The sequence below is a fragment of the Oreochromis niloticus genome, linkage group LG13 (assembly GCF_001858045.2).
Source record: "Oreochromis niloticus isolate F11D_XX linkage group LG13, O_niloticus_UMD_NMBU, whole genome shotgun sequence".
Taxonomy (NCBI): domain Eukaryota; kingdom Metazoa; phylum Chordata; class Actinopteri; order Cichliformes; family Cichlidae; genus Oreochromis; species Oreochromis niloticus.
The window spans coordinates 5,917,868-5,932,513 of record NC_031978.2 but is presented as its reverse complement, the minus strand read 5'-3'; the positions used below and the strand labels follow the sequence as shown (position 1 = coordinate 5,932,513).

Genomic DNA, 14,646 nt, shown 5'->3' with positions numbered 1-14,646 from the left:
ATTTGAATTGATGAGCAGTTTTCCGATGAAGTGGCAGTATAAGGTTTATGTTTTAAATTCCACAAAATAAAGAGTAACTAAAGATTTAAAATAACACAGTATGGAGTACAAGCAGGGGCGATTTTAGCACATTTTTGAATCAAAGCACCCCCAAAGATTTCTTACTTTTTTTGACAATATTTGCTGTTTGTGTGACACACTACTAAAAATATAAAAAGCATACTGTACTTGGTTGAGACGTAACATTTCAACAACAAAAGTATAGATATCCCCCCCCCTCCAAAATGGTTTGTTCCAGCTCGCCTCTCCCCTACTCTGGCTCCAGCACCCTTGCTGCCAGAGCGATGGTGGCTGAGACGCAGCGGAGCGGAGGTGTCAGTGTTGAAAACTTGTTTTCCGACGATGTTTGCTACCCTACAATTCGTCCTGCTCTGTAGTAAAATCAGCGACATTTGACCGTCCTGTTGTTCCCATTGAAATGTATACAGCCTATTTAAAATCTAAAACTTAAAACTGTCCGTAGCCCACTGTTGTTACCACTGTCCTGTTTGTAATGGATACTAACTAGCTAACTGACTGAATGCCCATTAACCTTATAACTCCTGTTGTATGTGTGTACAGAGAGACAGTTCATAATGGATATAAGGAAATTTTTTCAAAAAAAGGAGGTAAAAGTGTAAAATCAAATGATCCATCAATAAAGGATTATGTTGGATCAGTGTTTCAATATTTATATCTTTTATTAGATGTTCATGTTGTTTGGTTATTTGCCTTTTGGTTGAAAGTACACTGAGAGAGGACTTTTTGTTAGTGATCTTAATAGTATTTTTTTCATATTAATGTAATTTTTTCATCTAATTGAATACAATCTATTTGTGTATGATTGTCAGTCCAAAGAGGGAGAGAGGAAAGGGGGGAACATGAGGAGAAAGATCAGGAAGAACCAGGTAAGAAAACAGACAGGGAACAGTGACAGGCAAAACAGAAACTGTTAAACTGACAAAGACAAAAAACCTGATTTTACTCACACAATCTGGAAGTTGTGTCCTCCCTATATTAAAGCTGCTATACAGAATCTGCAAAACAAACTGGGTTGAAACATTTTTGACCCTCTTTAACAACATTCCAACATAACATTATCATTGCTTGGGGAGATTAAAATTAATGATATATTTTTATGTGGTTCAGCCACAACTCTACTAAAACCTCAGCCAGTAATAGGTAGGCCAACTCTTGGACCGTCCAGTTGTCTGTATGACTGCTGCAGTACGTGCACCACATTTGCACACTGAATCAGAAAGTGCCAAACAGCCCTGGTGGAGTGAGGAGCTGTAAAGAGAAGCAGAGTGCTCTGTTTATATTCTAAAAATGTTTTAAGCTGGCTTGTTTCAAAGATTCTGTACTGCAGCTTTAAATGTTTTCCAAAAGCACACATACACTTATCAGTGTTTCTCAAACTTTTTACAGTGTGTACCACCTGAGAAAATGTCAAGCTCTCCCAAGTACCACTATGAATGTATGAAACTCATAAATCTTACAACACAAAATTAGTATTATTAAATTAGTCAAATTAGTATCTGCAGTAAAGATTTTTTCATACATTGTATACATTCTACCACAGGCAAAGGTGCCTCCATTTCTATATTTTTTTTTTTAAATATTTTGTAATAATTTATTTGTAATAACGTATTCTGTTTTGGGAGTATTTTTTTATGTATCTGTATTATACTATACATACTCATTAAAAGTGAATCTCTGTCCAAAAAATGCACTCAGTTTACTTTTTACTCACTATGAGCATCATTCATTATTCTCCCCCAGTAATTAAGGTTAGGATATGTATTTTTTTATTCCAATCCATTCTTCTTTTGCAGCATTTAAATAACCTTTATCAGATTTGATGGTTTTGTTACAGCCTTTTAAAAAAGTGTTTTGTTTTTCTTTCACAAATGTGGGGATTAAATTGTGTTAAAATGTACAAAAGAGTGATGTCATGTTTTGTGACGAGGACCCAGGCACAGAGACTTGATGAATTTAAGAATCTTATGATTTAATAAAGAAATTTACAGACTTGCACAGAGATGGTAAAATTATGATGACTGATAACAGAGACAAAGACAACAGACGACGAGGACAGGGAGGAACAGGGGTTTAAATGCACCAAGGAGACAGTCAGAGGGAACTCGGGACTGGAGACATTTAAGGATGCAGGGATTGACAGAGACGGGGAAGAAGTCTCATCGTGACGTGTAAAGTTTATTTTGCCTGGCTGGGCAGCTTTCTGGATGCTCAGCACCCCCAAAGCTCTGATCCTAGAATCGCCCCTGAGTACAAGGTACAATGCTGGCATAAAGAAATAACAGGTTAGAGGTAGATAAACACCTTCAGGAATTACTTGATTAACTCTAATAATTAAATTCCTCAACAGGTGCTATCCATGCTCATCAGAGGTGTTGGGCACTATTCGATTACTAAAGGTCAACCCACACTTCTCCTAACTTTTTAGTTTTTAGTTTTAAGTTTTGTTTCAACCTTGTACGAGTTAGTTGCACTTCCGCTTCCTTGCAGCAGATGGTGCCATTGACTCACAACTAACGCTTCACTTTAGACGTCGAAGAAGAGCTGCCGCCTCTCAGCAACCAGCAGAGACATCTCTCTCCTCTCTCCTCTCCTCTGCTCAGCTCTCCTCCTCTCCATCCACTGCGGAACATCGGCCTGTTTTCCTCCCGTCCCTCCTCCAGCGGCAGACACCCAGCTCGTCATGGACAACTCCGGGAAAGAGAAGGAGGCCATGCAGCTGATGGCTGAAGCTGACAAGAAGGTCAAAGCGTCCGGATCCTTCCTCGGAGGGATGTTCGGGTAAAGGATGCTCTCATTCTCTGCCTCTGTTTACCAGCTCGTCGTGGTGGTGGTGGTGGGGAGGGGAGGGGGCTCTCTGCACACAGGGCCCATCTTCTCCACGGACAGACCGCTTTATTATGTCTATATTAGGCCTGTGATATACAAATAACGCGCCTGACGTCCAGGAGCGAGCGGCACATGAGCCTGCATTGCCCGCTTTTGTATTTTATCATCACCCTTTAATTTATTCCTTATAAATCCCACCAGGTGCGCCTAACTTTCACTATGACATTGTGTTCTTTTTTTAACGTTTATACATGAATCATGGAGTCGGCTTCATGCCAGAAACACTGGCTAGCACCGCAGATTGTGCATCTTGGCAAATGTAAATGTGGCACATCTCTGGATGGTGCTGATGCTGATGATGCTGGAAGTGAGCGACTTTGGATGGAGCGTGAGGCCGAGGCAAAGATGTAGGGAGGCGGGGAGAGCAGCGCAGGCAGGCCGGTGGTGCTGCGGTGTTTGCGGGGGATGGTTTTCTTTTTGGTTTTTTATTTGCTTCGTGCGTGTGTGTGTGTGTGTGTGTGTGTATGGGAGTGAGTTAGCTTTTTTCATGCGTGTGGGAGGGGCGGATGTTTAGCCATCATTTTTGATATGATGTAACCATTGATAACAAACAGCCTGTTTGCTTGAAGCAACTTATTAACTGAGGGCTCTTTGTGTAATAAAGACAAAAAGAAAAACATGTATTCTGTGCAAAGCAGGTCTCTCCAAATTCAAACTGACCCAATAGCCTCTAAGAGTAGTCTCTCCAAATCTGACTGTTTACTATCTGAATCTGATAAATTTGGGTCAGATGATTGCAGCCAGCGTCAACTCAAACAGACATGTAAAATGTTAGTATAAGGAAACACTGTGAACATTTGCATTTACCCTAATTATCTTTAAGGTTTAGATGCTAAAATCAACTAATCTGCATGTCCTAAGTGTCTGTTAGAGTCATGTTTTATAAAGTTATGCATAAAGTGTATTATAAAGTGATTTTTAGGAATATGTTGTTATTTAAGAAATAAGAAAAGAAAAATAAATGCAGGCTAATATAACTAACACAAACTGGTAACTTAAAAGAGAAATCATCTGAGTTGTTTTGAACAGGGTCCCTGAAAAACCTTTCTTACTACACAAAAGACAGATAATAATTTTTTTTCAATTAATGGACTACTCTTAATAACATGGGTCTTTAGGAATTTATTATTTATGATCAGCCATTTTTTTAAGGAACATCTAATTAACTAAAACCAAACATAAGATTAAGCAAGGAATATAAACCTAGAAGCTATTAAAATAGTTCACACAGAACAATAAGTGAGCTGGCCAACAAAGCAGAACTGGTTATCATTAAATAACCATGAAAGAATAAGGAGGAGGAGCCACGATCAGACACTAAATCCCATATGGTCTTTTATGGTAAATTTTTATGATTAATCCCAGAGTACCAAGTCTAGCATACAGTATCAGAAAATACAGTTATATTATAGGTCCTAGAGATAGATAGATAGATAGATAGATAGATAGATAGATAGATAGATAGATAGATAGATAGATAGATAGATAGATAGATAGATAGGGATTGTGACACAGTTTTAATAATTTTCCTCTACAACAATTGTGTCCACACCTCTTTCGACTATTAACTGAGCCAAATCATCCTGATATTGCATAAAGGCACTTTTTGGGGCAAATATTTTGAAGCATTATCCAAATTAACTTTAATTTTATTGACCACTACGACAATAAAACTGCATGTCAGAGATCAAATTTTTCTAACCTCTCCCAAAATAAGGTTTTAAAATGTGTGTTTTTTCTGGCACCATCTTTACTGTTCAAAAAGTTTCCCATAGTTTCTGCTTCAGGATACTTTGAGTGTCAGGTACCTTTCTCAATCGGTGTCTCTGATTGAGTTTGATTTGTCATGTTGTAACAGTTAAACCCATCAGTCCTTTTTGAACCTAATAGTTTTTGAGCCTTTACAATGAAGAAACCATATAAAAATATGAGCAATTTCTAGATAGTTAATGCACTAACACTTCAGACACATCCAGATTGCTTCATTTCAAATTCATTTTGGTAATGTACAGTGACAAAATGTCAAAAATTGCTGACAACATTGCTGACAAAAAACTGAGGACTTGCTAAGCTAAACTAACACAGAGCTACTTATTTGGTGTCCTAAAATTGAGAACTAGGTCACTTAATAAGCTATACCATGATTATTTGATGAGTTTCTGGCCTGCGTTGAAAGATGAGACGAGTTAAGCTGTGGCTGTTTTGTGACCGGAGGTAGGTTGTAGATTTGTGATGCCATATCATATCATACATCTAATTAGTGTTGATGTATAATTTAAAAGCTGCATTCATTTTCCTACAGAAAATTTTCTTGTAGACTCTTGTATAAATATTGAGGGAAGTAGCAAAGCCATGAAATGTCAAATGCTGAACAAATCCACAGTTTTTATCTATCATTGAGCTTGAGAAGGATCCTTGTTGGGTTTTAGCTTTGTCTGTTTGTTGTGGTTTGCACACCAAGAACACTGTGCGCTTTCATTTTTGCTCCCTAACACTGTTTTCCACATTTGTTTTTGCATTTTTTTTTACAGAAAATAAATCATTGAGTTGTTTTTTTAAGATAAAAATTTTGCAAAATTGAGGAAATGGTCCTTCTCATACTTAAATCACATTTAACATATTACATTTCTCATTGCAAGAGAAAATACACGTCTTTTATCCATTTCTAATCAGCAAATCAGCAGCCTACCTCTCTCGTTTTTATGGCTGCTTGGTTTATTGTCCTCCTGTTTTTTTCTAGATGCAAACCAGTTCTCTGTCCTGTGGAGTGTGACGTAAACACTTTGTGATCTAGTTCAGGCTTCATGTAGTAAACCAGAAAGAAATATGATGCACAGATGAGCATGGTTATCAAACAGGAAAGAAAAATATAATTTGAGTTGTGCAGCAAGTATCTGTGTGCACAGCAATAAAATATACAAGAGAAAATTGATTTGATTTGAGACTTGTCAGCTGGGGGGGTTTCTGTCCTCTCAACAGTTATGTCCTTAAACTGGAAGAGCTGAAGTAATAACTTGTAGTGTTGAAATAAATTTACATTAAAAAATAACATTTATTTCAGGTTCAAAAATTAGGTTGATGAAATTAGACAAAAAAAGAAAAAGAAATGATGAATTTTGTTTGGCTTTCTTTTTATGTACATCCTTGCTGTGTGTTTTAGGGGGAACCATAAGGTGGAGGACGCCTGCGAAATGTACGCCAGAGCAGCCAACATGTTTAAGATGGCAAAGAACTGGAGTGGTGGGTGACACACACACACTATCTACACACACACAAACACACTATCTACACACACACAAACACACTATCTACACACAAGTATATGCGTCACATTCATTAGACAGTAAGAAAAAATGCTTTACACAAAAAAACATAAACTCCCACACAAACACCCACATGCAGACACGCACATGTCTCTGAATGCTTTTACCCTCTGCATTTTAGTAGCATATGAATGATTCAACAGCCTGTAGAAAACATCATGTTACCACATACAGCAATGAGATCTTTAAACATGGACTGATCAGTGAGATTTTTATGTCTGCAGGAGCCACCCTGTGCTCTTGATATGCCAGATGTGCCAATAATAGCTCACGTTGTGCAGAATTTAGCTGTTTGGATGTGTGTTTTGATGCAGCCTGATGTGTGTCCGTCCACACAGTCAGTCGTGAGCGTGGTCATGCAATGCAGCAGGAGTAAAAAAAATGAAACCTGAGGAGCTTCGGGGTGACCGAACACTCACAGCATTCTTGTTGGTTGAAGTTTTTCTCACTCAAGATGTGACTGTGTTTGTGTGTGTGTGTGTGTGTGTGTGTGTGTGTGTGTGTGTGTGTGTGTGTGTGTGTGTGTGTGTGTAGCTGCTGGGAATGCGTTCTGTCAGGCCGCTCGGCTCCACATGCAGCTTCAGAACAAACTGGATTCTGCCACCAGCTTCGTCGATGCAGGAAACGCCTACAAGAAGGCCGACCCACAGGGTGAGCGCTGCTGTCACACAGACACACACATCTGGCTGAGTGACCACTACAAACTTACATTTAGGCCATGCATGATGTCTCTTTTGCACCACAGTGTAATGATTTACACATTTGCCTAATAACAGGAAGACGGTTGGTTGCTGAGACACAGGTCTGTTTGGGGCTGTGTGGGGAAGGTCCTCCGGTGTAAAAATCTGCTTAATCAAAACATGCATCTAAAGCTGTCTTGTATTAAAATAGTTTTAAAGAAGATCCCATGTTGTTCTTCCTTTCGCTGACATAAAACATGACTTTTTGTTATGTAAGAACAACATCGTGGTGCACCGATGTTTGGCTAGAAGCTACTTGGTTGATACGCAGATAATTGCCTTGATTTTTAATCAGACCAAACTCACTCCTCTGAGATGAGCCGAGTGAGATCCAGTTTTAATAGGTGCTGTTGTTGTTCAGGAGATAAAACCATCCATTTATGTCAGCCTGGAGATAAAGTCAGTGTGTTGTTGTTTTTTTGTTCAAGGACTCTTATCATTTGCCTCCTGATGCTTACTCTGTTATCTGGCTTTATTCAGATTTCTGTACTTTAAACCTGTCGCTTTAACAAGTGGAGAAGGGAGGAGCAACAGAAAAGGCACTAGAATTAAACTGACCATCTAAACTGTCCCCCTCTAGCCACAATTCTACCCAAATTTGCCAATTTTCTTGGATTTCGTCACCCTTTATTCACAAAGTGCAACGTAAAGTAAAATGTTTAATGAGAAGTATCCAAATGTGCCTCAAGATGCTTTATGTTTGTGAGGTAAAGACCCTACAGTAATACAGAGAAAACCCTAACAATCAGATGAGCAAATGAGCAAACACTTGGTGACAGTGGGGAGGAAAAACTCGCTTTTAGAGGGAAGAAAGTTCCAGTAGAACCAGGCTTAGGCAGAGGGGACTGAATACGGGTGTGTCAGAACTTTAATCTTCGTTCATTATGCTGGTTTTCTTAAGCTGGTTGTAGGATATGTGGTAATCAGTCTTCATAGCATTTGTGCTGGAAACCAACATTTGATTAGATTATCAAAGCATTATATAAATGCTGCTGCTCTGTCGTTGTGGCCCGTGCAGAAAAGAACTTTCCACATCCCGTGGGTGAGTTTGGAGTTTCAAAGAGGGTTGTGCATCACTGTAATGGAAAGTAATTACAGTGACATTACAACAAGACATGCTTGTTTTTATAATCAGTGGAATCCATAATGGTAATTAGATTAAAACTGGATTAGCTGCATTGCCCTACCTGTTTACTGTCCTTCTTTATCCATTTTTTTCTTACTTGCTCTTGTTTGTGGGTTTACAAGTTTAAAGCTTGTCTAAATATTGGGTTTTTGTCTAAATTCTGCTGTTTAAACATAGCACAGGGTCCGTTCAAAACAGCCTGGTTCCATAAAGACAATCATTCAACACTTTTTAAAGTAGTAAAAAAAGATTTTAAAGAGTTTAAAGAAGCAGGAAAAACAGGAGCTTCTGAACACTGTAGCAGACTGGGCTCAGCAATGGAACACAATGAGGCAGTATAATGTAATTTACCAACAGTGGATAAAATTTCTAGACAATTTAACCAAAAGAATAGTGTTTGCTGTGTTTAGGTAAAGAAAAATACATGTAAAAACTGGTTAAACAGTTATTATTTGACAGTGCTGTTTCATTTCTTTGCCTCTACGTAAGATCTTCAAAGCAGGAAAATCCTGTTCCTGGTGGTTGCTGCTTTCCATTCCCCCAAAAATACAGTAACAGTTTTAGCAAATTGCAACAGTTTTAACTGAGATATTAAAGACGTTAAAACTGACCCCACACATGTGCTAAATGAATGTGCTGTGTTTACACTTCCTCGGTTTCCTCATAACAACTACAAAAAAGTGTAAAGCTACACGGTGAAAGGGGAAGCCTCTGCATCACTGCATTTCACCGACAGGTTCGGGCCCTGGGGTGGGATTGCTGGAAGATTAAAATGGGTCCCTGGTTTGCTCTAGGAAAATTAATATCTGGGTTGTGTTGTGACAGACTTCCTGCTTCCTGGTGATGAGCTTAATAAAATACAGCGGGTTATCAGGTTAGCAGTCACATAGGGAGGAAACTGAAATTGGAGATTATTAATTTGACTTCGGGGCTTCAGCACAATTTCCATTTTCTTTGTATTTATAAAAGCCCTCCTTACCCTCTCGTCTGTCTCTTTCCAGAGGCTATCAACTGTTTAAATCAGGCCATTGACATCTACACTGACATGGTAAGACCTCTGCCAGCCATTAAATCTCACTCTCTGACAATGATCTCAGTCTTTCCTTTGATTAATGTCCTGTACTGCCTGTCTATCTGTGTGTGTGTGTGTGTGTGTGTGTGTGTGTGTGTGTGTGTGTGTGTGTGTGTTGACTACAGGGTCGGTTTACCATTGCAGCCAAACATCACATCACTATAGCAGAGATTTATGAGTCAGAGCTGGTGGACATTGAGAAGGTAAAGTGGGGAGTAAAAGGACTTCCTTCCTTTCTTTGGGATGAAAAGATTTTGGATCTATGTGCAACGCTCTGAATGTCCTCGTCTGTGTGTGTGTTTTCAGGCCATTGCCCACTACGAGCAGGCAGCAGACTACTACAAGGGAGAAGAATCTAACAGGTAAATGAGCTGTTTGAAAATTATCAGTAAAGGTTAAAAGCTAAATAACTATATAGTACATACATAATGCTAAAACCGACATTTATTTATAGAGTCAGGTTTGTTTATTATTTTTGCAATCAAGCAGTGGGGCAATTTAAAAAACAGATATAAGAGCAAAACATTTACGATTATTGGATGTTGCTGAGCTGTGACTCTGATTGAAAATGGCCACTAGAGATTTGTCTCACATCTTTCAATCTTAGACACATTTTTCCTGAACTCAAGTTAATTTTAAACATATTTGAGAAACTAAACAATGCACAAAATATTTTTTTATTTTAAGTAAAATAAATTTGTGATTTAAAGCGGATGTGATCTACGGGATCACAGTAAATGATCGAGGGAGTACAGAGAAACAGCAGAAAGTCTCTGTGTGGATATGATTACACAAACCTTCTGACTTGGTAGATCACAGTTACTGGAATTTTTGACATTATAATGGGTTAAAAACAACATATTACCATTTGCAGGTTGATAAATTAGAATATTAATAAAACCACCAGTTCTAATAAACAGTTATTTCTATTACTAAAAGTAGAAAGACCATTTTTTTCAGGTTACTCAAACGGACTCAGGCGCAGACCAGGAATCCTTTGCAAAGTAGTGATTTTATTTACAGTGAAACACCAACTGCAAATATGTACAACATGCAGGGGTTGGGAGGCAGGGGACCAGGGCTCCAGGGTCCGTGGAATTCCACTCTTCTGTAGGCACTCGCGCTTCCAAGCACTTTGCCACTCAAACGCTCTCAGGTCCCTTGGGTTTACAGGGACGGGTCCAGGAAGATCTATTCACACAGAGGACTCGGTTAGAGACAGACCAAGATAAATTCACAGATTCAGATCAGAAATTGCCGGGCAGACTAACGAAGATTACTCAACAATCCAGTGACAAGTAGCACCGAACCGCCATCTTAAATAGTGCTCAGGATTGCAGGAGATGAGCAGCAGGTGTTGTGATTGGAGACAGGTGCGTGGGCCAGAGGCAGGAGACTGTGATGAGCTCACCGCAGACAGAGGAGAGAGAGCAAAAGACAGAGATCATAAAACAACAAAAAAACACGTTGCCTAACACAGAACAGGCCAGGGAGACACGGGGACCATGACAGTTTCTGTCTTCTCTACCCCTGTTTGTTGTCTCCTGGAGGTGCTCTCTCTTAAACTAACTGTGGATGTTAATGCTATCTTTATACATTTTCTTTTGCAAACCTATTGTGTTCAACTACTAAATTTACCCCATATTCATCAGCATACTTATGAAACTAGTATATCATTTTGTGAAAACTTGGAAGGAACCAACCAGACTATGATTACAGACAACTGAACAAAGGACAAAGGAAAACATAAGAGTTTACACAGGGGGTTAATCCGGAAGTGGGGTTGCTGATTTTATTGCTTATTTGGTATTTTTGTGTTATGGACTCTTATTTCTTTTGATTTGGGGAAAGTTGTGTTTCTCGGAGTTTGATGGATCACTCTTTAGTCTGATTAGTGAGAAAAAACTGAGAACCTGATCTGTAATTAAAATATAAGCAGTGGTTATAGCCCTTGTAGGGGAAAATGTATAACTGTACATGTATAAATGTGACTGTGATATTGTTGACACTGGTGGAGTGTTTCATGCTAAAGGTGCCTCTCGTACAATATGATGAAGTGGTCATTGAGTGATGCTCACTCAGCCAAGCCTGATGGTCTTTACAGCTGGATAATACGCTTTGTATACAGTCTGTGGGTAAAAAACTCTCAGTCATCTGTAGGAAGATTCAGTATGAAAGAAACAGCAGATGTTAAAGTAAAATTTCTTGTTTGTGTCTTTTCAGCTCAGCTAACAAATGTCTTCTGAAGGTCGGACACTACAGCGCTCAGCTGGAACAGTACCAGAAAGCGATTGAAATCTATGAACAGGTAACAACTGATTGTTTTACCCATTTTGCTTTTATAAATGCAATAATGTTAAGTTTTTATCGTATTTGAAAAGAACCCTTTTTTATAATGTTTCATCCCATTTCAAAATGTATTACTAATAGAAACAAAAGAGAGCATAAGTGACCAAAAATGTATCAAGTTAAAGAGAGTGTTTTTAAAAACTGGTCGTTTATGACATTTGCCCACTTTGGTTAATGTTTGTGCCTCCATGTGTGTTTTAGGTTGCAATGAGCACCATGGACAATCCCCTACTCAAGTACAACGCAAAAGAGTATTTCTTTAAGGCATCGCTCTGTCATTTCATTGTAGATGAGCTCAATGCCAAGGTAACACAACAAACAACAACTATAGCCAGCCACTGAGTCCGCACAGACACATGCAGACTGAATCTAATGTATTTGTGGGTCGGGTTTCATGCTTAATTGTTTATTTTAGCAGAAATCAGTTTACACGTACCCTTAACACTAACGCCTGTGTGTTTCAGTTGGCCATCGAGAAGTATGAAGAGATGTTTCCAGCCTTCTCAGACTCCAGAGAGCTCAAACTGTTAAAGGTAAATTACCTTTTCTTGTTTTTTTCAACATAACTTTCTAAGTTTGCATAAATATTGTATTTATGCATTTATGCAAGGTTTTAATGGTTTATAAAATCTGTTACACTGAAACAATAATTTTATGAAAAATAAAGTAAAACTGTCTTTACAACAAGCAGACAATGATTTATGAAGGAAATTCCTGGAAAATGTAAATGTAATTTTTGTTTTTAACCTCTGCAAAGGTTTGGACTAAACTTTTCACCACCAGGGGGAGCTGTTTACTAGTGGATGCATTGAAATGTTTTCAAATGTTTATTGATATTTAAGTTTGTATATTTTTGTAGCTCTCCATCTTTGACTTACGTGATTAAATAACAATTGCATTGGCTTAGTGCACCATCTTGTGGTTCAAACTGGCATTACACAAAGGTACAGCCCAGCCTTACTCCAACTTCAGTTGATATGTCTTCAGATATTGCACCTTTAGTTAAGTTTAGACACTGAAATCAAACATGTAGATTTCTTTCAATAGTATTTAATGTAAATAGTCATAATAACATTATGATGGGAAGCAAAGCCCACAGAATATGATCATTAAAAACACTGCTGCTACTAATCAGAGCTTAATTGTGCCATTTGTGTGTTTTTTCCCATGAACATTCGCCTATTCGCCACTCCTCTGTGCAACAGAAACTGCTAGAAGCCCACGAGGAGCAGAATAGCGAGGCGTTCACGGAGGCCGTGAAGGAGTTTGATTCTGTGTCTCGCCTGGACCAGTGGCTGACCACGATGTTGCTACGCATCAAGAAAACCATCCAGGGGGACGCTGGGGACCTGAAATAGACACAATTAGAAGAGGGGAGAGAGCAAAGGGGGGGAATAGGGGAAGGGGCCATTGAAGAGAGAAGGAAGATGAGAGTGGAGGGGATTAAATGATGGGACAAGAGACAGGCATGTATCTTAATGGATGTGTAAAAGTAGAATAAAGTAAAGGCAGAAAGATGAAAGAGGGTGGGAGGTGAAGGAGTTTACAGTTGTACATATCAGTCTGCATGTGACCTGCCCCCCAATGAGCTAAGCATCACCTTTAAATCACCTTAAGATCACCCTGTGTCTCCTGGTCCTGCAGTATTGCTCTCGTAACACTGGACAGAATTGTACTTAAAAGTAAGAGTGGAAAGAAAACGTGTGTGTGTGTGTGTGTGTGTGTGTGTGTGAAAGAGAAAGAGTGTGTGTGTGTGTGTGTGTGTGTGTGTGTGTGTGAAAGAGAAAGAGTGTGTGTGTGTGTGTGTGTGTGTGTGTGTGTGTGAAAGAGAAAGAGTGTGTGTCCACACCAGAAAGGTTAATGAAACTGTCTGATGGGAAAGTTTGCAGCTTAAATGAGATTTAAGGAAATATGTTATTAAAAAAAACAATATTGAGAAATATTATTTATGAGATTTCTGATATTTATTGTCAATACTGAACATATGTATTGTTTATTATGGTGCTCAGTGTTATGATTTGTCTTACTATTTTAGGTATTAGCCCCTCAGCTCTCTCTCCTTCTCCTTTCTCCTTTACTTCTTCTCCTCCTCCTCCTCTGTCTCACTGTCCTCTCCGCATCCCCACACCCTGTCAAATCAGTGAAATCACCCATTGTGATTGGTTGGCTCTTTGTGTTCAGGCCAGTGGTGGTTCGGCACAGTAAGCCACCAGTGCTGACTCCTGTCACTGCCTTGTTTTGTGCATGTCTACTGTCATGTTGTTGTAAGTGTTCTCCGTGTTGTGCTAATGTGTGAAGAACATACATGTAGCCTCGTATCATTTGTGTGAAATCAGTAAATATGTACTTCAGAGACCGAGTTGAATAAAAACATCAGCGCTCCAAGTATCTGGGTGTTTATTTAGAATATGGAAACAGACCACAGGCCAGAAGACGAGAACACTGAGAAAGAAGAATATCTCATGAAAATAAATATAAATAAAGGAAAATAAATACACTACATTCACTTTAATAACATAACATAGGCACATTCCTAAATAGAACTTGTGTCTCCGTGGTAGGTATTGGTGCAGTTACAGATTTTGGAAGCTAGGATCTGAAATGGATTTTAGTCATAGGTGAGATTGAGTCAATCAGGTTTCTCCCAAAGGTAGGTGGATACACCAAGATGAATTCTGCAACACTCAGCACAGTTCAACAAGGAATGGTAAGGAGGGTCATATTTAGCTTTTGTGTTCAGAGAATATTTGTTTCATATATATATGCAGAACAGGAAAAGGAACCGCAATAGAAGACCAAGCTTTTACATGTGATGTGCTGTTGACTGATAGAGGAAATGGCTGAAGCCAAGACATCCTACCAGTGGCTTGAAAAGGCCTGCTTAAAGGACAGCACAGAAATTCTGATCATGGCAGCAGAAGAAGAGGCCATAAGTACTGCATCCAAAGAGGCAGGAGTCTACCACACATGACAGGACCCAAGTTGCAGACTGTGCAAAGGTGCCCTGCAGACTATCAAACACATCTTGCCAGACTGTAAGATGCAAACTGAGACCGCATACACTGAGAG

The 14,646-nt window shown here is 39.0% G+C and overlaps 1 protein-coding gene across 2 annotated transcripts; it reads left to right on the top strand.

The window, feature by feature from the left end:
- Positions 1 to 2,605: 2,605 nt before the first annotated feature.
- Positions 2,606 to 13,310, top strand: napba (N-ethylmaleimide-sensitive factor attachment protein, beta a). 2 transcript variants are annotated; one of them, XM_003438340.4, is made up of 10 exons: positions 2,606 to 2,859; positions 6,128 to 6,207; positions 6,825 to 6,941; positions 9,158 to 9,204; positions 9,354 to 9,431; positions 9,535 to 9,590; positions 11,452 to 11,536; positions 11,779 to 11,883; positions 12,042 to 12,110; positions 12,783 to 13,310. In XM_003438340.4, the coding sequence occupies exons 1-10, from the start codon at positions 2,762 to 2,764 to the stop codon at positions 12,933 to 12,935; spliced, it is 888 nt and encodes a 295-aa protein (XP_003438388.2). In that variant the 5' UTR covers positions 2,606 to 2,761; the 3' UTR covers positions 12,936 to 13,310. The 2 variants fall into 2 exon arrangements, with proteins under 2 accessions (XP_003438388.2, XP_013123882.1); XM_013268428.3 differs by lacking the exons at positions 2,606 to 2,859; positions 6,128 to 6,207; positions 9,158 to 9,204 and having other exon boundaries at positions 6,834 to 6,941.
- Positions 13,311 to 14,646: the final 1,336 nt, after the last annotated feature.

What these genes read in the sequence shown, in the direction of transcription:
- napba (XM_003438340.4), top strand. Translation starts at nt 2,762, where the DNA reads ATGGACAACTCCGGGAAAGAGAAGGAGGCCATGCAGCTGATGGCTGAA. An exon ending in TTGACATCTACACTGACATG is followed by an intron (nt 9,205 to 9,353) that starts GTAAGACCTCTG and finishes TGTTGACTACAG; the next exon opens with GGTCGGTTTACCATTGCAGC. An exon ending in AGCTGGTGGACATTGAGAAG is followed by an intron (nt 9,432 to 9,534) that starts GTAAAGTGGGGA and finishes GTGTGTTTTCAG; the next exon opens with GCCATTGCCCACTACGAGCA.